General features: G+C 27.2%; 4 protein-coding genes and 1 long non-coding RNA gene across 8 annotated transcripts in view; 3 read left to right on the forward strand and 2 right to left on the reverse strand.

The window, feature by feature from the left end:
* Positions 1-6,299, reverse strand: part of LOC124430960 — a 151,780-nt gene extending 145,481 nt beyond the window's left edge. The window contains exon 1 of the long non-coding RNA XR_006943884.1: positions 6,178-6,299. This is a non-coding gene — a long non-coding RNA (uncharacterized LOC124430960). The remainder of the gene's footprint in view (positions 1-6,177) is intronic.
* Positions 4,707-10,408, forward strand: LOC124430956 (methyltransferase-like protein 7A). 2 transcript variants are annotated; one of them, XM_046978226.1, is made up of 4 exons: positions 4,707-5,497; positions 6,084-6,343; positions 6,998-7,261; positions 10,284-10,408. In XM_046978226.1, the coding sequence occupies exons 1-3, from the start codon at positions 5,221-5,223 to the stop codon at positions 7,259-7,261; spliced, it is 801 nt and encodes a 266-aa protein (XP_046834182.1). In that variant the 5' UTR covers positions 4,707-5,220; the 3' UTR covers positions 10,284-10,408. The 2 variants fall into 2 exon arrangements, with proteins under 2 accessions (XP_046834182.1, XP_046834181.1); XM_046978225.1 differs by lacking the exon at positions 10,284-10,408 and having other exon boundaries at positions 4,710-5,497; positions 6,998-7,391.
* Positions 7,548-12,954, reverse strand: LOC124430954 (protein PF14_0175-like). 3 transcript variants are annotated; one of them, XM_046978222.1, is made up of 3 exons: positions 12,594-12,954; positions 10,677-10,785; positions 7,548-10,509 (listed from the first exon to the last, which is right to left on the reverse strand). In XM_046978222.1, the coding sequence occupies exon 3, from the start codon at positions 10,483-10,485 to the stop codon at positions 7,708-7,710; it is 2,778 nt and encodes a 925-aa protein (XP_046834178.1). In that variant the 5' UTR covers positions 10,486-10,509; positions 10,677-10,785; positions 12,594-12,954; the 3' UTR covers positions 7,548-7,707. The 3 variants fall into 3 exon arrangements, with proteins under 3 accessions (XP_046834178.1, XP_046834177.1, XP_046834176.1); XM_046978221.1 differs by having other exon boundaries at positions 12,498-12,954; XM_046978220.1 differs by lacking the exon at positions 12,594-12,954 and adding an exon at positions 10,894-11,133.
* A 142-nt stretch (positions 12,955-13,096) lies between these two features.
* LOC124430957 (peroxiredoxin-5, mitochondrial) lies at positions 13,097-14,533 on the forward strand. Its single transcript, XM_046978227.1, has 4 exons — positions 13,097-13,338; positions 13,772-13,906; positions 14,003-14,134; positions 14,281-14,533. The coding sequence occupies exons 1-4, from the start codon at positions 13,237-13,239 to the stop codon at positions 14,470-14,472; spliced, it is 561 nt and encodes a 186-aa protein (XP_046834183.1). The 5' UTR covers positions 13,097-13,236; the 3' UTR covers positions 14,473-14,533.
* A 551-nt stretch (positions 14,534-15,084) lies between these two features.
* LOC124431092 (structural maintenance of chromosomes protein 1A) lies at positions 15,085-22,398 on the forward strand. The gene is made up of 20 exons (XM_046978524.1): positions 15,085-15,315; positions 15,408-15,528; positions 15,637-15,736; positions 15,869-16,047; positions 16,166-16,304; positions 16,384-16,848; positions 17,005-17,433; positions 17,533-17,744; positions 17,824-17,992; positions 18,073-18,195; positions 18,273-18,404; positions 18,519-18,584; positions 18,707-18,864; positions 19,027-19,124; positions 19,239-19,543; positions 19,685-19,960; positions 20,041-20,220; positions 20,422-20,600; positions 20,758-20,935; positions 21,221-22,398. The coding sequence occupies exons 1-20, from the start codon at positions 15,204-15,206 to the stop codon at positions 21,287-21,289; spliced, it is 3,690 nt and encodes a 1,229-aa protein (XP_046834480.1). The 5' UTR covers positions 15,085-15,203; the 3' UTR covers positions 21,290-22,398.
* Positions 22,399-22,532: the final 134 nt, after the last annotated feature.

Consider the following 22,532-nt stretch of genomic DNA (forward strand, 5'->3'; position numbering starts at 1 on the left):
AAAAGACAAGACGAAGAACAAATTGAACGTTAAAAAAATTAACGATAAAGAAAGAAGATTCGAGCGATCAAAATATGTAATATGTGGTTGAAAAAAAAATTGGAAGGAAGGTCGAAGAACAATAACGTTGGGGGAAAGGTTATATAGTGCAAAGCTTTGCAAAAGAGAGAGAGAGAGAGAGAGAGAGAGAGAGAGAGAGAGAGAGGAAGGAAGAGAGGAAAGGAGGTTGGGAGGATGGGAATGAGAAAGAAGAAAGTGGGAGTGGCCCTTTCTACCTCAGGAGGATCCAAAGAAGAGAGCGATGCAGTTCCCGGCGAACGTGAAGCACCCTCGCATCGCGCTCGTGCCGGAGACAATGGCGCCATATTGTGAAAATATTGATTACGATTCGGGCAACAATGGAGACAATGGACCCTGTGCGACTTCTTGCTGCGGTGGCGGTACTCGTGGAAAAGAGTTCCTCGAGTGTGCATCTCTCTTCTCAAAGACCGACGCTTGATCGTACGCCGTTCTTCTACTCTCTTTCTTTCTCCCTCTCTTCCTCTTTCCCTCTCTCACTCTCTCTCTCTCCCTCTCTCTCTCCCTCTCTCTCTCTTCCTCTCTGTCCCTCTCTCTACTCTTCTTTGGTTTCCTTATAAACCTTCGACGTAGAAGTGCTTTTATTCGTTCATAAGTAGAAGAGTTATTATATATATACATATATATACATATATATATGTATGTTATATATATATATATATATATATATATATATATATATATATATATATCGTACAGTAAAGAAAGGAGCGTCGCAACAATGATAGCACAAGCTTCGATTCATCGGCGTCCACCATTTTGTCGAACCTTTCTTGAAGATTTTGTAGTTTTTTTTTTGTTTTTTTTTTTTTTTTTTTTTTATACATATATATATTTCTTTTTTTGTCTTTTTTGTAAACACGAAAGAAATTCGGTATCCATCGTATATCGTCGGAAATATCTCCGAGATCTTCTATTTTCTTTTTTTTTTCGTCATTATTGATTTTGTTTGTTTGTTCGTTCATTTGTTTGTTTGTTTGTTTGTTTGTTTGTTACCAATCAGCGGATGAAAAAGAGAATTCATTCTTGCCTTGTACGTTGCCAAACTATTTATGTGTAATCGTTGAAGTATAAAATCATGTAAATCGTTGTTACAATATTATTTGCAAATTTTTTTTTTCTTTTTTTTCTTTTTTTTTTTTTTTTTTTTTTTGAGGAGAAAGGAGAGGAGAGATGAATGATATTTCCTTAATATCTCGTATTATCTCGATTTTTTCCAAATTTTTTTGTACTTCGATAACGATTTTAATCATAAATACAAATCTGTGTTAGGATGTAAGTTATTTCTCTCTTCTTTTTTTTTTCTTTTTTTTTTTCATCTTAATCGTTCCATTCCTCGTAACAAAGCAAAACGATGCACTATTAAATCAACCATATAATTCCGAAACAATGGGTATTGCTTTAAACAAATCGTTCCTTGAAAAAATTTTTCCTCGAGGCGAACGTACGGTGAAAAGAAAAAAGGAAAAAAAAAAAAAAAGAAAAGAAAGAAAGAAAGAAGAGGAAGAAAAAAAATTAAAAAAATTAAAAAATTAAAAAAAAACAGACTTAAAAGAGAAAGAGAGAGAGAGAGAGAGAGAGAGAGAGAATAATGGTCTCGCGTTTTTGAAACGTGGTAACGAGAGAGGGTCGACGTTAGAATCAAAGGGACGAAGTTGAACGAGAGCAAAGAGGAAGAGAAAAAAGAGAAAATACGTTCGACGTATTTCGGTTAAATATCGAGAGAAAAGAGAAAGAAGAGTGGGGGAATGGGAAAGGGGGTGAAGAGACGCGGAAGGGTGTAGATCGGATGGGAGAGGGAGTTGGGTAGGTTGGTTGAAGTCAATTCCCTTTGTAGCGGAAGAAAAAAGAAAAAAGAAAAAAAAAATAGAGGAAGAAAGAGAGAAAAAGAGAGTGAGAGAGAGAGAGAGAGAGAGAGAGAGAGAGAGAGAAAGACCATTTGAAAAAAGAATGACCACAAACAAAAAGTTATGTTCCAATTCGCAGTCGCTCGAACGAATCGCTCTGTGTTTCGGTCGAAACCAGACAAAACGAAATCAAACGAAACGAAACGAAACGAAACGAGAATCTAGTCGATTTATAGTAAAGTACTTATACTATACAGGATATTAGTATAGTACCCACCCCAACAATCATCCCCCTCCTTATTCTCTTATCCCGTGGTGCACAGCACCCAAAGGTAAGTACTAACTGTGCGTGTCATTGGATAGCGCGCCACGCGATTCTAATTCCGATTGAGAGGCATTTCGCGATGCCAAGAGGCGTTTTGTTTTCGGCATTAGGGCGGACAGGAGGCTGGCCGTTTTCGTAATGGCTCGTTGATTCGAAATAATCGAAAACCTGATTTTTGTATATACCTACTATTTCTCTCTCTCTCTCTCTCTCTCTCTCTCTCTCTCTGTCTCTGTTTTTGTCTTTGTAAGTGAACGAGAGAATTTCGATCATTGCTAACTGCTTCGATGACGATGAAAGTAATGTTACGAAAGAAAACGAAAGAGAGAAAGAGAGAGAGAGAGAGAGAAAGAGAGAGAAAGAGAGAGAGAGAGATGGCTAATTCTTTGTTCTATGCCACCAATTTTCGGTTCACTCAACAAACTCACATTTGACTTCCCGTCAATAATAAATGTTTGTAATATTTCAAAAAAATTCTCGATCGATTAGTTTACTTTCCATATATCTATATACATACATATATATATATATATATATATATATATATGTATATATATATATATTTATATGTATGTATAGATTATATTATTATAATATATTTGATATAATATATATTTGATACATATAGAATATACGTGTCACGTCTGAAAATCAATGAACGAACGAAAGATTTACATACGTTTAAAATTTTTTTACATAGCGAGAAGTTTAAAAAATATTATATGGGATGAGGGGAAAAAAAAGAAAAAAAAAAAAGAAAAAAAGAAAAAAAGAAAAGAGAAAAATTGAATGAAAGTTTTGCATATTACAAATCGTATTATAAGAGCTAAATTAATTTTAAATATATTATATACGTAATTACCCACGTAAATATATATACATACACACATATATGTATATATATATATATATATGTATATATGGTGTAGCATGTAAATAGATATCAGATCAGGATATATCTCGAAGTAGATTAAAGATGAAACATATGTCGTCCATGTAGATTACTTTTACCGTGTTTAATATGCCGATGTATTGCGTGTTAACGCAACGTCACATGTGTCGCACTTTTCGCCCCAACCCTTGTCGACGACGACAACAACCCCCGTACACAAATTACTATAAAAGTTACCGCCGCGCGCAATTAGTCCGACTAAATGCCGTCACACTTTGCGTAATCGTTCGTCTATTCCCCTATGTGTCCGTTTCTTTTAATAGCAAAAAAAAAAAAAAAAAAAAAAAAGGAAAAAAACGAGAGAGAGAGAGAGAAACACGTAGGTAGTATACACAAAAAGATCATTAACGATCTAACAATCTAACGATCATCACGCATCTGCCGTTATTTCGTTAATAAACGAAAATTCGCTGGAAAAGGATTATTTTTTTGTTACACATTTTTCATTCTTTCGTTCCCCTTTTTTTCATTTTTCAAATTTAAGACAACGAAAGATGACAAATCCGATTGTATTTCCTTTTTCTATAATTTGTATCTTTCTTATCTTTTCTTTTTCCCTTTCTTTTCCTTTTCTTTTTTCCTTTCTTTTCTTTACTCTCTATCGCAAACGACAACTCTTTCCAATGTGAAGTTGTTGAACACCCTCAGGGAAATGCTAGCCTCAGCAAAAGATTATCATTTTAAACGCGTGAAAGGTGAAAATCTTTCAAGAGTATAGAGAGAACTCCCTCTCACTCTCTCCTTTCTCTCGTCTCTCTCTCTCTCTCTCTCTCTCTCTCTCTCTCTCTCTCTCTCTCTCTCTCTCTCTCTCTCTCTCTCTCTCTCTCTCTCTCTCTCTCTCTCTCTCTCTCTCCCTTTTCTTGGTGTAGCTTATTGCTGAGCACGAAGCGCATCCTTGTTTTATCTACTTGATCTCACTCAGAGCAATGAAAAATATTTAAATTACGCGAAATCTCTCTTTCTCTTTCTATATATATATATATATATATATCTAGATATATATATATATATATATATATATATATATATCTATTACGTCAGTTGAACACACGATGAATAAACAATTAATTTTTTTATATGAACAAAAACATATATATATATATTATTATTATTATTTTAAATATGAAATTATTATTAATAAATTAAATTAAACTAAAAATAAATATTATATATACATAAATATATATATATATATATATATATATGTACTATAATAATATTAGAATATATATATATATATATACACATAGATATATACATATAACTAAATATTATAATATTATTATTTTAAATATTAAATTATTATTAATATATTAAATTAAAAATAAATATTATATTTATAATTAATAATAACAAATATATATATATAAACGATCGTTTCAATATTTTTTTTTTAAATCACTGACAATGCGATTTAACTATTAAAAAAGGAAAAAAAAAAATAAAAGAAATAAGTAAATGAATACGAAAAAGAAAAAAAAAAGAATTAAAAAATGCGCTTAAATCTTTTATATTTATCATTGCAACATTGTTATCAATAGAATCCACTTAATATCGATATCGGTATCGCTTTTATTATTTATTAACAGCAAAAACGTATAAGTCACGTGAAAAAAAAACATAATAAAAGGAAGGATAAAAAAGGAAAAAAATAAAAGAAAAAAGAAAAGAAAAGAAAAAAAGCCAAGATCAGAAGTGCAAATATTTTCATTAAAAATGCGTAATTCAAATTGAACATTATGTATAAATATTTCCATCGCGAACTTTGTAATCTTTATCTTATCGAGTGCTCAATGTTTAATATTCTTCAGTATATATTTGAATTCTCTCGGGAACGCATGAAAAGTGTTTTATAATCATCTTACGTTATATCGAAAAAGAAATATATACATATATTGAGAAATTTATATAAAATATATTTTTTGTATCGTTATTACCTATATAAACGTACTTGCATATAAATATATATATATATATATACATATACATACATATATATATATATATATATTCGAATCATGAGTAACAGTGATTTATGGTTGAGAGACACTGCGACATTCTATGGGAAAATAATCATAATCATTTTTATATTAATATTAATGATCGTTCGAAATTGGATGAAATTATGCGAGATCGTTTACGAATCATATCTCGTTGGTTTCGAATTGGAATTTGCCGAGCTTGCGTTCCCTTACAAAAAGGAATTATTTAAAATACTTGAAACAATGGTATCGAACGACGAATTATTAAAATCTATGGGATGCATTAGATTGCTCGAAATAGGCGTTAAAACAGGTGCATAATTGTACACACACACACACACACACACACACACACGAACACACACACGCGCATACACGCACGCATACACAAATACAAAATTGTATACGTATATGTATATACATATATAATAAATTCAGTGATCTATCATTTTAAAAAGTTAATAGAAAGCCAATTATGATAGATTTTCTTTTTAATATATCGTTATAATTATGTAAGTAATTCGTTTAATTATATTTTAATTTACTTCAGTAGCTTCTCAGTTAAGATCTATTATTGGATAATCTTGTTTTATTTTACAAAGAATTAATAATCGCATTTGTATTATATATATTATTCAATTAGCTTTGAGAACCACTAATAACGAATTTTTCACAAATATATGTATATATATATATATATATATATATATATATATGTGTGTGTGTGAAAATTATGAAAAGTTCGTTATTAATGGTTCTCAAAGTAAAAAATAGTTCAATAGTCGAAATAATACGAAAATAAATGATTTTGTAATTTCCGTGTGTTTTTTTTTTTTTCCTTTTTTCCGATACGATACAACGAAGAAATTATTGTTTATTAATCTAAAAAATATTTGCAGGCGATAATATTCAATTTTATCCAAACAATACTCACTTTATCGGTGTTGATTGGAACGTAAGGTTAGCCGAATATCTTAATGATAAAAATCGTACCTTGGAATTTGGGCATATTAACGTCGAACGTCTTATAATTGGCGATGGTAGTAATTTAAAACAAATAAAAAGTGGAACGGTCGATGTAGTCGTATCGATTAGATCTTTCTGTTCGATAAAATCACCGTTAAACACGTTCGATGAAATCAAAAGGATACTTGCACCGGTAAGACTATAATGCGTCTTATTTGATTTAAATCATGTACGTAACTAGCTTCTAACGGTTATAACGATCGTAAAGATATTAAATAAAGGAAATAAGTTTATCGACCAATCAGGTAATAGGATTGATTGATGGTTACAATCCGTTCGACCAATCATATTTATAATATAATTTTATATTTATCGTAACGTATTTAAAAAAAAGAAAAAAAAAAAAAAAAAAGAAAAAAAAGAATATCGTAACATATTCCAAAAAAAAAAAAAAAAAAAAAAAAGCCATACAAAATTAGCCCTTTCTTTGTAAATAAGAAAAGAAAAGAAAAAAAAGAAAAAATAAAAGAAAAGCGATTGAGGAAGGTTAACGTCGAAACGAATTTTCAACGTTTTTTTATTGGTTAAAATTCATAAATCCGAATTGCGATAAATGATTTTTCAATGTATGCATATATATATATATATATACATATAGATATAAATATATAATTTTTTTTTTTTCTCAAACGTAATCTCGATCGAATTTATTGAAATTATTTTATCGATAAAAATTTCTATATTGTTCGTTCGTTCCTTTTCCTTTTCCTTTTCCTTTTTCTTTTCTTTTCTTTTCTTTTCTTTTCCTACTATTACATTTTTAACAATGTGTATTTATTATTTTCAGAATGGAAAATATATTTTTATGGAGCATGTTCCCGAAAAAAAAGGTTATATCGTGCGTTGGCTTCAAATATTGTTAACGCGATCTGGTTTGTGGCCCTCGTTGTTTGGAAATTGTCGTTTGAATTTCGACTTTATGAAAGAAATCAAAGGCGCAGGTTTCAAACGCATTAAATCAAAATCGATTGCGTTAAACGGACGGCCAGTTTCTCAGATTTTCCATTTGAAATTAACCGGTCGGCATGTATTAGGAGTAGCAATAAGATAAGTAAGAGACAAAGTCTATTTTTACTTTTTTCTTTTGTTTTTTCTTTTTTCTTTTTTTTTTTTTTTGTTTTTTGTTTTGTTTTGTTTTGTTTCTTTTTTCTTTATCTCTTTTTTTTTTTTTCCCCTTCAATCAAATCTCTAATCACTTTATATTAATTTATACCATACTTTTGCTTTATAAATAATTTCGTTCTTATTATGTTTATTTATTACACAAAATGGTTGATTTTGTTGTGATTGTGATTTTTATTATATTCGGCAATATTAAAGAATGTATTCTAATAATAGATGTACATATTACTTCGATAATACAATTACAAAGAATACAATTAATATATTTAATATTAATGATTATTATGATATTTCTTTCCTAATAAACATTCTTTAATTAATTATTCTCAAAATCTGTATATCTAATTGATGAATTGTTTAATATTTGTCTAAGTTTCAATCTGAATCAGAGTCATACGCTTTTGTACAGAAAGTAAATCTTTTAATACTATCTTTATTAACATCAAATGTTTCATCATCACTCTCAATTATATTGTTTTTCCGTTTGGAATTATTATTTTTATTTGTTATGTTATTCATTGAAGTTTTATCTTGTTTTTTATTAGAACATGTCATATTAACATTGATATTCTTACTTTTTGAATGATTTAATACACTATTTATATTTTTTATAATAGATAGATTTTTAATAGAATTCGATTTAGATCTCATTGATGTATTTTTTTCATCGGTATTATCAGTTAACATGCATTGTTGATTAAATTTTGATCTTGCGCTGCACTTCCTTTTAAATCGTTTTTGATTTTTTTCATCATAAACATTAAAAATACAATGTATAACCGGTACATCTGAATCAAAATCCGTATCAGAATCTAAATGAGAATCGGAATAATTTTCGCAAGTACGAAAGAATGGCAAATTTTTTTTATGTTTAGATTTTTTCCTACGTTCCCTCCTCTTTTTCATTTGTTCCATTTTCTCTGAGCTATCTATGCTTGAATTATCTGTAGATATATTATTCTTCTCATTTAAATTTCTTTTATTTCTCTTAACGTAAACTTTATTAAGTTTATTACTTTTGTTCGATGTATCACTTTTATTCAATTTTTTGTCAGTACTACTATACATTTCTGAGAGTTTATTTATATATTCTGTAATCATCAATGGCAAACGTTGTAATTTAACAATCGGTTTCTTCAACAATTTATTATCAATATTTGTCAATTTAGTTAATTGTTTTTTTTCTTTAGAAGATGTAGCACATATTGTATCATGTATATTGGAGATATCATGAATTTGATTTTGATTTTGAACTTTTTTCTCAAGATTTATACATTTTTCTAATACAACAACTGGTTGTAATATTTTGTCAAAAAGCACGTTATTCGAATTATAATTTATCATTTGTCTTCTTTTGTCAATGGACGAAGACATGAGTTTTGAATTTTTCTTTGATCTATTGCGTTTCTCCCTTTTCGCATTCTTACGTTTGACAATTTTTTTAGGCTGTTTAATCTCATTTGAAATTCGAGGTTTTAATTGTATTTGTATCTGTTCAAGGACTACAACAGGTCGCAATCGTTTCAATTTTACATCATTTAAATTTTCATCCGATTGATTATTATCCGTCTTATTAGTATTTGATAAATATAAAGAAGTATTTAATAGAACAGTTGAACAGTCACTCTCAGGATGATTACTAGATGATAAATCCTTACGATTGTATATAATGATAGTACTTACATCACTATCAACAATATCTGTATTTATATTTCCTTGTCTAGAAAGGACAATTGTGCTTCTTGTATTATTTGAACATATTTCAACATTATTTTCATCCATATCCTTATCCCTATTTTCAATCTGATCATTTTCCTTTAATTCTTCAATTTGAATACACGTATTTTCATCTTTTCTCGTGTAATGTTTCAAAGTTTCTTCTGACAAACGTTCCAAAATAATACAAGGATTAAGATTTTCATGTAACAATGCATTACGTAAATTTATATTAATATTATTTTTACTTTGTTCTCTTTTTCCAAATGTTTTCTTCTCGTTAAGCTTAGTAACCTGTTGTCTTGTATTTTTAACAATAATATAATCAGAAATTGAAAAACGTTTTATTTGCTCCTTTAATGCATTACATGACATAAACAGCCTCTCATTTACTGAATTTTGAGAAATTTCTGTAATATCTTTTGCAATATCTGTGGTAATCCTTTGACGTTTTGCTACATGCATATCTTTATCCATATCACTACTTCCACTAATGTTAACAAATTTATTCAGAGAATTATTTAAACAGAATTTAGTTTTTCTCTTTTTCTGCAATATCTTTTTTTGTGCTTTTTCAATAGGTGGACTATTTCTAAAAGCAGGATGTAAATCCTTTTTCATTTCATTTATATCATTTTCCTTAAATCGTGCTACTATGATATCAGTAGGAGAATCTCTACCGCTGTACAATTTCTTTTGTCGAATATTTCTCGAATCATTTAATGAACCTTCAAAAGGAAGACTTAGTGACTTTCCTACATTTAAAGATTCTTTCATTATATTTTGTGTAAATTTTCTTTTATTATTAAAATTAATATCATTTCCTTGTTTGTTATTTTCACAAATTTCATTTTCATTATCATCCTCACTATGGGATATTGTTGATTGTAATTCTTTTTCCATTAGATTCTTACTTTCTAATCTTTGACTTTTCAAATGTTTTATATTAGCATTAGACTTGTTTAATGCAGATAAGCTCATAGAAACATTGGAATCTACAACAATGTTATTCAACTTATCCTGCATAACTGGTGTCTCAGTATTTTCACAGGATGTATTACCATGTAATGTATTTCGAAAAGAAATTTTGCTAGAACATTTAGTATCCATAATAATAGCAACGGTTTCTGTTTTTTTTTTAACATTTGTATTTGATAAAATATATGCAGCAGTATCAACAGAACTACAATTTGAACTATTATTACATAGCTCTTTACCGTTTGATTTACATATAGATGTGGCATTAGGTATATCACAGGTTATATAAGAAGATAGTTTTGGATTTAACGAACCTGTACCAGAATATTCACCATTATTTATATATGTTTGATATGGTAAATAGCCAGTATTTACCCAGGATTGTATAAAGCTATGCGATAAACGAGTTGGTGTCCTTGATGTTACTATAAATTCATTGACAGCTTCTATTGATTCCATATTTTTATTTTTTTTATGGGTTACCTGTAATACAGATATTAAAACATATATATATATATATATATACATATACATACATTATATATAAATATACATATAAATATATATATATATATTTATTCGATTAACACTTAATAATAAATTATATTTTAAATCATTTATAATTTGTCTTACAAACAAATATTTCACACCTGTTTAAAGGATTCATCAAGCGATATATCAGAATGTCTATCATCTTCATTAAAAATTTGTTTTGACGTTGACGAATCAACTGCATTATTTTTTTTATGTCTTTTTATACTGCAAAAGAATGTTCATTTCAATAACAACTTACATTTTATTACAACAGAATTATAACAGACATTATAAAAAAAAAAAAAAAAAAAAAAAAGAACAAATAATTTTTACTTTTCAATACTATGTGACAGAAGAAACGCTTCATCGTCAGTATACTTTATAACCGTATTACTTTCTGTCATTTTAATGATGAAACGATACACTTTTCACTCATGCATTATTCATTAAATTATTTCAAGCTATACGTTAAAAACCACAGTGGTAAGAGTTATAAACAATAAACACACTTTGAATTATTAGACAGATACAAATACAAATACTAATTACGTTGCAGTATTGCCAACCAATGTGCATTAAAAAAAAAAAAAGAGAGAGAGAGAAAAGAAAAGAAAAGAAAAATAAGTAAATAAAAAAAGAGATGAATTCAGAAAAATTAATATTTAAATAATAAAATGATGAACCGTGTTATTAATTATAAATTGTCAATTAATGAAAGTTAAAAGAGATTATTGTATTTTGCATTTTAAATATAATATTTTAATTTCTTGAAAATCTGCAATAAGCCAATGCAAATATGGTATCGTATCATTGCGTCTCAACCAATGATAAGGCTATTCTCAATTCTAATTTTATAATGATTTAAAAATGTTTATAATTCTTAACCGACTTTGATATGAACTTTTTTCGAAGTTTCCGAAAAGCTTTATTTTGCTTGGAAAAAAAAAAATTTTCTTGCAAAACAAAAATAGTATTCTTTGGAAAATAGTTTATGCATGAGCTTATCGTTCTCTCTTAAATCTTTATTATTTAAAACGTAATTTTGCTCATGAAAATTGATTGAAAATTTTATCTGATTTCACTTGGTATAAACACTGTCTTTGTGAAATACAAAGTTTCGTATATTGGCACCCCTGAAATTTGGCGGCAAAAGAGAAGCTCGTACTTCCATTGCCGATTTTCATGTAAGTGAGCAGTGTGTGTTTAGTTTGAGACGTCATCATCCATCCATAAAATATATCTAATATTGATGAGGTACGATAACAAATAGCGAAGCGATTCTTTTGCTTTCGTTCATTATCATTCCTCATAATCTCGCTTTTCTTTTTATTCCATTTTTCATATTGACTTTACGAAATTGTTAATTTGTACGAAATTCTGTTATGTCCTGAAATCTTTCGCTCGGCATAATATTATCGAAATATTGAGTTTTTAAAATTTTGGAGATTTTCGAATTATACTCATTAAAATATTTAACATCATATATACTTTAAGTTAATCTTCTTTAATTTTTATAAAGTTTCTGTTTGTACCTTGGTATTTATTTATCATCTTGATACGTCATTGAAAAACAATTTAAAAAGTTCTCACTTAGATATATTTCCCGGTATTGACAGTTGCACTTACAGCGGAAGAAATTATAATATATTTCTGATATATGATTTTCTTTTCCTACTTTTACCAACTGATGGTAAAACAGGATCCTACTTAACCGATCGATAGTTTAACGAGAAAAGTTGCAGATGGCATTGTTACGATCTGACTATTAATCATTAAACATATTTCCGTTATATTTTTTTTTTTTTTTTTTTTCTAATCGATCGTTCGTTTTTATTAAGTACCTAATAAGTATGAAGTATGAAGTTTTTAAAATTATAAACGCTTTTCAATTAATACCATTTTCAGAGAAATCTGGTGTATAGTTTTTTCTTACTTACCATAGATTTACTGTTAGAATTATTACGTACAAATATTACGATTATACATCGATCGATTTGTTAGGTTAAACATTAATGAATATGATATATACAAACTCTTATATCGATGCTATGGATTTACAATGAGGATAATGTTTTCCTGTTACACTTGTTCAACTTGTTTATCTTAAATTATATTAATCCCTTATGCCAATATTTTTTATGATATTCATCTTTATAACATAGGAATTAATTTATGGGAGAAGAAAAAAAAAAAAAGAACACTATACTTTTCGAATAATATTAGAATGAATCATGTATATGCCGATAAGCATAATTATTCAACTTTGTACAATAACAAAGTCCACCATCTTTATAAATTATCCAACACAAGTGATTGTGTAATTGACTTTATAATAAATTAATACTTGAATGAAAATGAATAACGCAAACTTAGGACAAACAAAAAACAAAATAAATAAGAATATATTTGTATATATATATATATATATATCATCATCACTACGTAAATAAAACGGATGATAGAAGAAATGATTATTTTTATTTGTTATTTTCAATGAATATTCGTATATGTTTTATATAATAGGACATTGCGCAATAGAAGATTTTCTGCCGGCTTCATTTAGAGAAGTCAAGTGTTTTCGTGTGATATCGTTCTTTTGTCGTGACCGATAAAATACATATCTTGATATACTGAGTGATATTTCGTTAACAGGAGTCCTTTTTTTCATTTAAACAGATGAATCAAATCGTAAAACGTGTCATTACTGTTCGCGATAAGTCATCGTTAGGTTGTCTCGTTCGAAATTTTCATTTATCGTTGCGAAACATGGTTATCGCTGTAAGTTAAATTGTACATTCAATTTTATATAATAATTACAAAATGAAAAAAAGAGAGAGAGAGAGAGAGAGAGAGATAATATACCAAATTGTAAAATAATTTACAATTTATTAAGATAAAATTTTTCTAATAAAAGATTTAATTTAATTTTTTTTTTTTTTTTTTTTTTTTTTCTAATTAATAGATTACGTACGCTGGTAGATTCAAATGAACATAAAAATATTTTTTGAATAATTAATTAATTAATTAATTAATTATCGACGACGTGTCTCGTTAAATTTAATAAATATATAAAATGATTTAAATATTTAACTATTGAATAGAATAATAATGTTCCTTTTAATATTAATAATATTACAAATCGTTCATTTATACGCTAACGTTTATTATTGATAATAAAATATTTATAACATTAATTATTATTTTTATTTAGGTTGGTAGCAAATTACCGTCGGTTGATCTATTCGAGGATACTCCGGCTAATAAAGTAAATCTAGCAAAACTCAGTGCTGGAAAGAAAATAATTATTTTCGCAGTACCTGGTGCTTTTACTCCAGGATGTTCTAAGGTACAATTTCTTTTTTCTATATCTTTCTATGAAAACATATATATATATATATATATGTATATATCATTTTGTATTAATTTTATCTCTTTTATTTAGACTCATTTGCCTGGTTTTGTTCAAAAAGCTAATGAATTAAAAAGTAAGGGTATCAATGATATTTACTGTGTCAGTGTAAATGATGCATTTGTTATGGCTGCCTGGGGTAAGGAACAAGGCACATCAGGAAAGGTATACAATGATTTAAATCTAATTACCTATGCTTTTTATATTCATTTATAAATTATTTTATATATATATATATATATATATATATATATATATGTATATATATATGTGTGCAGGTTATACTTGATTTATTCTTTTCTAATTCATAGGTACGAATGCTGGCTGATCCAAATGGTGCCTTTGCTGATGCTTTAGAACTATCTGTTGATTTACCAGTCTTAGGTGGAAAACGAAGCAAACGTTATTCAATGGTCGTTGAGGATGGAGTTGTAAAAGAACTTAATGTTGAGCCAGATAATACAGGACTTTCTTGCTCTTTAGCCGAACATATTAAAGTTTAAAAACTATGAAAAGTTTCTTTTATTCATATATATATATATATATATAGTAATATTCTTACTAGCCTCGTTGGTTATTTTTTTTGTTTTGTTTTTTCCCCAACATCCACACACTTGTTATTATAATTTGCCATAGATAAAAATCAGACATATCTTTTATTATTTAGAAAATTTTCTATTAATATATTTGTTTGAAACATTTGATAGAACAAAAAACAATATGAAACATATATTATTTATTTATAATAAAATGTTTATTATCTGTGAATATTGATAATTTTAAGGTCAATGTGAGTTCTGAGAACTTTTTCTTTTTTTTTTTCTTTTTTTTTTTTTTTATCAATGAATCAACAAGTATATTAAGAATAATAATATAATAATATATATTGCATGTTGACTCAATTGTATGTATTAATATAATATGAATGATATATATGATGGAAATAAATCAGAATTTAATTATATAAATTATTATTATTATACAAAATTGTCATATATATATATATATATATATATATATATATATATATATATATATATATATAATTTTAATATAATTACTATTATCTTTTATAACGTTTTTATATAATTATCAAAGATCATCGTATTATGATTTAAAAAAAGTTGGCAGGACTGATTCAGATTGATGAACAATGTTCGCTTGTGTTGAACATTTTGTGGCGCCAATTGAACTCTTTTGATGATACATGTAATTTATTTTAATAATTTTTAAAATGCCTGCGTTTTTAAAACATATTGAAGTAGAAAACTTTAAATCGTATAAAGGAAAGCTTATCATTGGTCCATTGAAATCGTTTACTGCAGTTGTCGGACCAAATGGATCCGGTAGGTTATGATTTTGTATATCAACATTTTTATTATGTATGACAATAGACCCAGCTGTACGATAATATTTGATATATTTTATTGACTTCAAGGTAAATCCAATTTTATGGATGCAATTAGTTTTGTTATGGGAGAAAAGACTAGCAGTTTACGGGTTAAAAGATTTAGTGAACTTATCCATGGTGCTTCAATAGGAATGCCAGTAGCAAGAAGGTAAATTATTTTCATTAATAATTTACAATAACATTTACTGTATATATATATATATATATTTTTTTTTTTTTCATTGTTACAATAATTAATTGCACGTTTATGTTATAGTGCATCTGTAACAGCAGTATTTGAATTAGAAGATGGTAATGAGAAGAGTTTCATGCGTTCTGTTCAAGGATCTTCTTCTGAGCATAGAATTAATAATAATGTGAGAAATATCAATAAGCTAAGATAAATTAAATAGAAAAAGAAAAGAGAAAAAGAAAAAAACGTTTATAATAAATCATTCTTATTTAATTAGAATATAGAGTTTTGATTTATTATTTTCTTTTTATAATAGGTCGTCACAAGTCAAGTTTATCTGAATGAATTGGAACAATTAGGAATTAATGTAAAAGCTAAAAACTTTTTAGTGTTTCAAGGTGCCGTTGAATCAATAGCTATGAAAAATCCAAAGGAACGTACTGCATTATTTGAAGAAATCAGTAATTCTGGTGCCTTAAAGGCAGAATATGAAAGGTAAAGTCCATGATTACTTTAATCATTAATTATTATATTTTTCATTTGTCTTGGAATACATAATATTAATCAATGTGAGTTTACATTTTTTCTTTTTTTTTTTTTTTTTCTTTTTTAGATTGCGAACAGAAATGTTGAAAGCCGAAGAGGAAACTCAATTTTCATATCAAAAAAAGAAAGGCATTGCTGCAGAAAGAAAAGAGGCTAAATTGGAAAAGGAAGAAGCAGAAAAATATCAACGTCTTAAGGAGGAATATGTAATTTAATTTTTATTATATATTATTAATTAAATATTATTTATAATTTTTAATTAATTATTGAATCTATGATATTTAGATAGAGAAACAAGTTGAGCTTCAATTATTTCGTCTTTTTCATAATGAAAAAAGTATTGAAAATTTGGAAGTAGCACAGAAAAAGAAACAACATGAGATAGAGAAGATTGAAAAGAGGAAAGAAAAGGCGGAGGAACTTTTGAAAGAGAAGAAAAAAGAAGCTGGCAAATTGGGTCGTGATTTGGCAAAAATAGAACAGGACATTAGGGAGGTTGAAGTAGAGATTACAAAAAAAAGACCAACATTTATTAAAGCGAAGGAACGTGTAGCACATATGCAGAAAAAAGTGGAATCAGCTAGAAAATCATTGGCACAGGCACGTATCGCCGATGAAGCTCATAAAAAGGACATACATGAACTCCAAGAAGAACTTCGACAGGTCGAAGAAGCCAAAGCTGCTTATGAAGCAAGTATAGCTGGACAGTCTCAGTTACAGGGAAGGGATGTGCAGCTTGAGGATGAACAAGTATTTATAAATACTTTTTATATAAATAAAAAAAAAAAAAAAAAAAAAAAAAAAAAAAAAAAAATTAATAATAAATATAACAACTTCAAAAAAAAAAAAAAGAAAAAAAAGACAAAAAAAAAAAAAGAAGAAAAAAAACCCCATTGATATTTTTAGGTTCGCGAATATAATCGTTTGAAGGAAGAAGCGGGCAAGCAATCAGCAAGATATTTACAACTTCTTGATTCCATTAATCGAGAACAAAAGTCTGATCAAGATAGGCTCGATAATGAGGGTAGAAAGAAAACTGAAATAGAGAATAAACATAAGCAAAAAGGTCATATGCGAGATGAAGCTATGAAAAGAGTAGAAAAATTAGAAGAACATATAAGAACGTCCGAAGCTGCATTGGAAGATCAAAAGAAGCTTAGGGCTGATTTACAATCGGACGTTGGTACATCTAAGGATAAAATACAAAATTTGCAAAGAGAATTGGAGAGTATTTCGGAACAACTTGGTGATGCAAAGGTTGACAAACACGAAGTGTCCAGAACTAAGAAGAAGACTGAAATTGTGGAAAATTTTAAACGTTTATTTCCTGGAGTGGTATGAAAACAATTCTTTTTTTTTTTTTTGGTATATTCAACCAAATGATACTTCTATTATGGAAGCCTAATTTTTTCTTTTTTTTTTTTTTTTTTGCAGTATGACCGTATGTATAATATGTGCGAGCCGATTCATAAACGTTACAATGTTGCCATTACAAAGGTTCTTGGTAAATATATGGAAGCTATCGTTGTTGATACTGAAAAAACTGCCAGACAATGTATTCAATATCTCAAAGAACAATATTTGGAACCAGAGACATTTTTACCACTTGATTATATTCAAGCTAAACCTTTGAAGGAACGACTAAGGTAAAGGAATTTTTTTATTAAATTAATTTGCAATATTAGAAACAATCATTTAATATTAATACATTAATAATAATTTTAGAAATATTCAGGAACCTAAAAATGTGAAACTTTTATATGATGTATTACATTTTTCACCAAAGGACATTGACAGAGCTGTATTATTTGCTACGAATAATGCTCTTGTTTGTGAAACTCCTGAAGATGCTAATAAGGTTGCTTATGAAATGGACAAAAAGGCCAGATATGATGTAAATATATTATATTGTTTACATAGACATACATTTTATATGATATAATGATATAATGAAATTAATTGATTTATTTCTAGTGCGTTGCATTAGATGGAACATTTTATCAAAAAGCTGGAATAATTTCTGGTGGTAGTCTCGATTTAGCTAAGAAAGCAAAGAGATGGGATGAGAAACAGATGTCGCAGTTAAAGGCACAAAAAGTATTGTTACACTTTATCTATGTTTTGTATGTGTGTAATTTAACATTATTAGATTTTATGTGTACATTTTATTACAGGAAAAATTAACAGAGGAACTCAGAGAATCATTAAAGAAGTCTCGCAAAGAATCCGAATTAAATACCGTCGAATCACAAATTCGTGGCCTCGAAACTCGCTTAAAATATAACAAAAGTGATTTAACAGCGACTGTGAGTATTATTACATTTAATATTTACACATATATATATATATATATCATTGTATGTATATATATATATTTTTTTTTTTTTATTTTTATTTATTACATAATTTTTGTTTTATAGAAAAAACAAATTGCCGAACACGAATCTGAATTGGAAAGTTTACAAAGTGATCTAAATATGTTTGGCGTAAGTAACAATCCCAAATTAATCTTTTTTATTAGTTTTTTTTTTTTTTTTAAATAAATATTATAGATGTATATATATATATATATGTATATGTATATATATGTATTTATTTCATTACACAGCCTACAATAGCTGCAATTGAAAAGACAATGGCTGAGAGAGATCAAGAAATACAAAATATTAAAGAAAAAATGAATAACGTTGAGGATGACGTATTTGCAAGCTTTTGCGAACAAATTGGTGTTTCTAACATACGTCAGTATGAGGAAAGAGAATTAAGGTTTTTATATATACATATAAATACAATATTATAATATGTAATATATATATATATATATACACATATATATATATACTTTAATAATATAATTAAATAATGTTATTATATTTTCTTTTTCTTTTTTTTTCTTTTTTTTTCTTTTTTTTTTTTTTTTTGTAATAGATCACAGCAGGAAAGGGCGAAGAAACGTATGGAATTTGAGAATCAATGTAATCGTATATACAATCAATTAGATTTTGAGAAACAACGTGATACAGAAAGTATGCATTTTTGTTTGTAATATGGGGGAGGAAAAAAAAAAGAAAAGAAAAAAAAATATATATATATATATATATATATATATATATGAATATTAATATATGAATATAATTCAGGCAATGTTTTGAGATGGGAACGTGCGGTTCAGGATGCCGAAGATAAATTAGAATCTGCCAGACAAACGGAATCTAATCAAAAGGCTGAAATAGATCACGATGAGACACAAATGGAACAGCTTAAATCGGCGCGCAATGCTAAGAAAATGGAGGTCGATCAGAAAGAGGATGAGATAGGTAAAGCTCGACGTGAAGTCGGTACCATTGCGAAAGATATTCAATCAGCGCAAAAGCAATTGAATTCTATTGAAGCAAAAATAGAACAGAAGAAGGCAGAACGTCATGCGGTTCTAATGCAATGCAAGGTTCGTAATTGTATCAATTTTCTTTTTTATTTTTTTTTTTTTTTTCTTTTTTTTTTTTCTTTTTCTTTATAGATAATATTTTATTTCTGATAGTTTATATGTATATATATATATATGTATATATTTATTGATTCTATTAAGATGGAAGACATTGCAATTCCAATGCTCCATGGAAATATGGAAGATATTGCTGGAGAAACTAGTACAACTAATGCCAGTGAAACAGTCACTGATTCATCATTAAATACACAACAACAATATGAACGTGAAAGACGTATTACTATTGATTATGCACTTTTACCAGAAAATTTGAAAGATATCGAAGAGGAGGATACGAAAAAAACTACGGATAAATTGACAAGGACAATTAATGATTTGCAAAATACAATTCAACGAATACAAGCCCCTAATATGAAGGTAAAACGTATAAATATATGGATACAATTAAATGGAAAATATCAAAATATATTTATATGTTTTTTTTTTTTTTTTTTTAGGCTATACAAAAATTGTATCTTGCTAAGGAAAAGTTACAAGAAACAAACGAGGAATTTGAACAATCACGTAAAAAAGCAAAAAAGGCAAAAACTCAATTTGAAAAAGTGAAAAAAGAACGACATGATAGATTTATGGCGTGCTTTGAACATGTAGCTAATGAAATAGATCCTATTTATAAGGTTTGTTAATGTTTAAAATTAATAATAAATATTTAATTAATAAAATATACAAAAGTAAAAAACAAATAATAATAATAAATGTTAATATTAAAATTATTATATTATTATTTATTTATTTATATATATATATATATATATATGTGTTTGTAGAATTGAATTGTTGGTTTTATCAAATGAAATTGTTACTTACAATCATTACAGAGTTTAGCAAAAAATCAATCGGCTCAAGCATTTCTTGGACCAGAAAATCCAGAAGAACCTTATCTTGATGGAATTAATTACAATTGCGTGGCACCTGGTAAACGATTTCAACCTATGTCCAATCTCTCTGGAGGAGAGAAAACTGTAGCCGCATTGGCTTTGTTATTTGCAATTCATAGGTAATACTATTAAAATTTTTTATTATACTTATTAGAATACTTAATAAGAATATTTATAAATCTTTTATTTTTCTTTTTATTTTTAATTTTATTTTTATTCTTTCTTTTTAATTTTTTTCTTTGGTCTCCTTTCTTTTTTTTTTTTTTCCCCTACTAGCTTTCAGCCAGCACCTTTCTTCGTTTTGGATGAAATCGATGCAGCTTTAGATAACACCAATATAGGAAAAGTAGCTAGTTACATTCGGGATAAAACTAGCTCTTTACAAACTATTGTTATATCGTTAAAAGAAGAATTTTATTCGCATGCAGATGCGCTTATAGGGATCTGTCCAGATGTAAGTTTTCATTATAATTCCCTAATTAACAATATTTATTTATTTATTTACATGATATATATATATATATATATATATATATATATTTATATGCATCAATTTTATAAATTGCATATTACATTCCTTATGAAGATTACTATGTAATAGTCTTTTTAAGTAAGCATAATATAAAAAAAAAAGAGAAAGAGAGAGAAAAAAAAAAGTAGAAAAATTAAAACTAACTTATAAACATTGTAATTTTAATTATACCACATCTAATATTTCATTTTATATTTTTTATTTCAGGTTGGAGAATGTTTGGAAAGTAAAGTTTTAACTCTCGATTTAACGACGTTTCCTACGCATATTAATTAGTTTCCAAGAGATATTTTTTTTTTTTCTTTTTACATAGACTAGATCTTTATTCTCTTCTTCCTTTTTTTTTTCTTATTATTTTATTTTTTTTGTTTCCTTTTTTTTCAACATACTACGATTTTATTTAAGGTAAAAATATTTTATAAGGCAACGCATATTCGATTAAAAATATTATATATATATATATATATATATATATATATATATATATATGTATAATATTTATACACTTGTATATGACTTGGAATTTATAGATTAGGTATCATGATATCTCTAATGAAATCATGAAGATTAATTATCATTATTTCGTTGTATTAAGATAAATTTATAATGCAGATTTAATCAAACTTTGATTGTGACGCATTAATACTTGGAGGATTGCCAAACAAAATCACTTTGGGTGTCCTATCACGATAATATTTTTTTACAAATTTAACGCGTGACGAACGACGTGTGTTTCACGTAAGGCAATAATTTATAATTTCTAACTTGGAAAAAAGAAATTAAGGTGATGGGTTGTGTATGAACAAATGAAAAGAAAAGAAAAGAAAAGAAAAGAAAAGAAAAGAAAAGAAAAGAAAAAGAAAAAGAAAAAAAAAGAAAAAGAAAAAGAAAAGAAAAGAAAAAGAAAAGAAAAGAAAAGAAAAGAAAAAGAAGAAACAAAATTGTTACAGTTCATTGTATCATATCTTCATGCTCATTGATGAGAAATTAGATTTTTTTTTTCTTTTTTTTTTTTTTTTTATAAATACGTTCCGTTTGACGATCTATTTTGTTGGTATCCTTGTTTTCTTTTTATCTTTTTCTCTTTTATGAAAAATGATGTAACTTTCATATAACAATAATAATAAGCATGTTTCTCTATTTGATTGATTGATTCAGTATTGAGTACAAATAATATATGACATTATTTTGTTGATAGTGATATCAGCGTGAATGTGTTATCAAATTATAAAATATTACGATATAAGCAGAGAGAGAGAGAGAGAGAGAGAAAGAGAGAGAGAGAGAGAGAGAGAGAGAGAGAGAAAGAGATGAGAACATCTGATGTGGTGTATGTATAAGTTGAAATTTTTTTTTGACAAATAAATTGATTATATTAAAACGAATTAAGAATTGTGTAATATATTTATGTAATAATAATGTATTATCAATATCAATACATTAAAAAAAAAGTATACATATGTATATATATATATATATATATATATATATATATGCATTAGATATAATTACTAAAGCA

This window comes from Vespa crabro, chromosome 20 (genome assembly GCF_910589235.1).
Source record: "Vespa crabro chromosome 20, iyVesCrab1.2, whole genome shotgun sequence".
NCBI lineage: Eukaryota > Metazoa > Arthropoda > Insecta > Hymenoptera > Vespidae > Vespa > Vespa crabro.

Coding starts and splice junctions, on each gene's coding strand:
- LOC124430954 (XM_046978220.1), bottom strand. CDS start 10,964: ATGACAGAAAGTAATACGGTTATAAAGTATACTGACGATGAAGCGTTT. Junction 10,786..10,893: donor CTGTCACATAGTATTGAAAA/GTAAAAATTATT, acceptor ATTCTTTTGCAG/TATAAAAAGACATAAAAAAA. Junction 10,510..10,676: donor TTGATGAATCCTTTAAACAG/GTGTGAAATATT, acceptor TCTGTATTACAG/GTAACCCATAAAAAAAATAA.
- LOC124430957 (XM_046978227.1), top strand. CDS start 13,237: ATGAATCAAATCGTAAAACGTGTCATTACTGTTCGCGATAAGTCATCG. Junction 13,339..13,771: donor TGCGAAACATGGTTATCGCT/GTAAGTTAAATT, acceptor ATTTTTATTTAG/GTTGGTAGCAAATTACCGTC. Junction 14,135..14,280: donor AACAAGGCACATCAGGAAAG/GTATACAATGAT, acceptor TCTAATTCATAG/GTACGAATGCTGGCTGATCC.
- LOC124430956 (XM_046978226.1), top strand. CDS start 5,221: ATGAGTAACAGTGATTTATGGTTGAGAGACACTGCGACATTCTATGGG. Junction 5,498..6,083: donor CGAAATAGGCGTTAAAACAG/GTGCATAATTGT, acceptor AAATATTTGCAG/GCGATAATATTCAATTTTAT. Junction 6,344..6,997: donor TCAAAAGGATACTTGCACCG/GTAAGACTATAA, acceptor TATTATTTTCAG/AATGGAAAATATATTTTTAT.
- LOC124431092 (XM_046978524.1), top strand. CDS start 15,204: ATGCCTGCGTTTTTAAAACATATTGAAGTAGAAAACTTTAAATCGTAT. Junction 15,737..15,868: donor AGCATAGAATTAATAATAAT/GTGAGAAATATC, acceptor TTTTTATAATAG/GTCGTCACAAGTCAAGTTTA. Junction 18,865..19,026: donor TATGAGGAAAGAGAATTAAG/GTTTTTATATAT, acceptor TTTTTGTAATAG/ATCACAGCAGGAAAGGGCGA.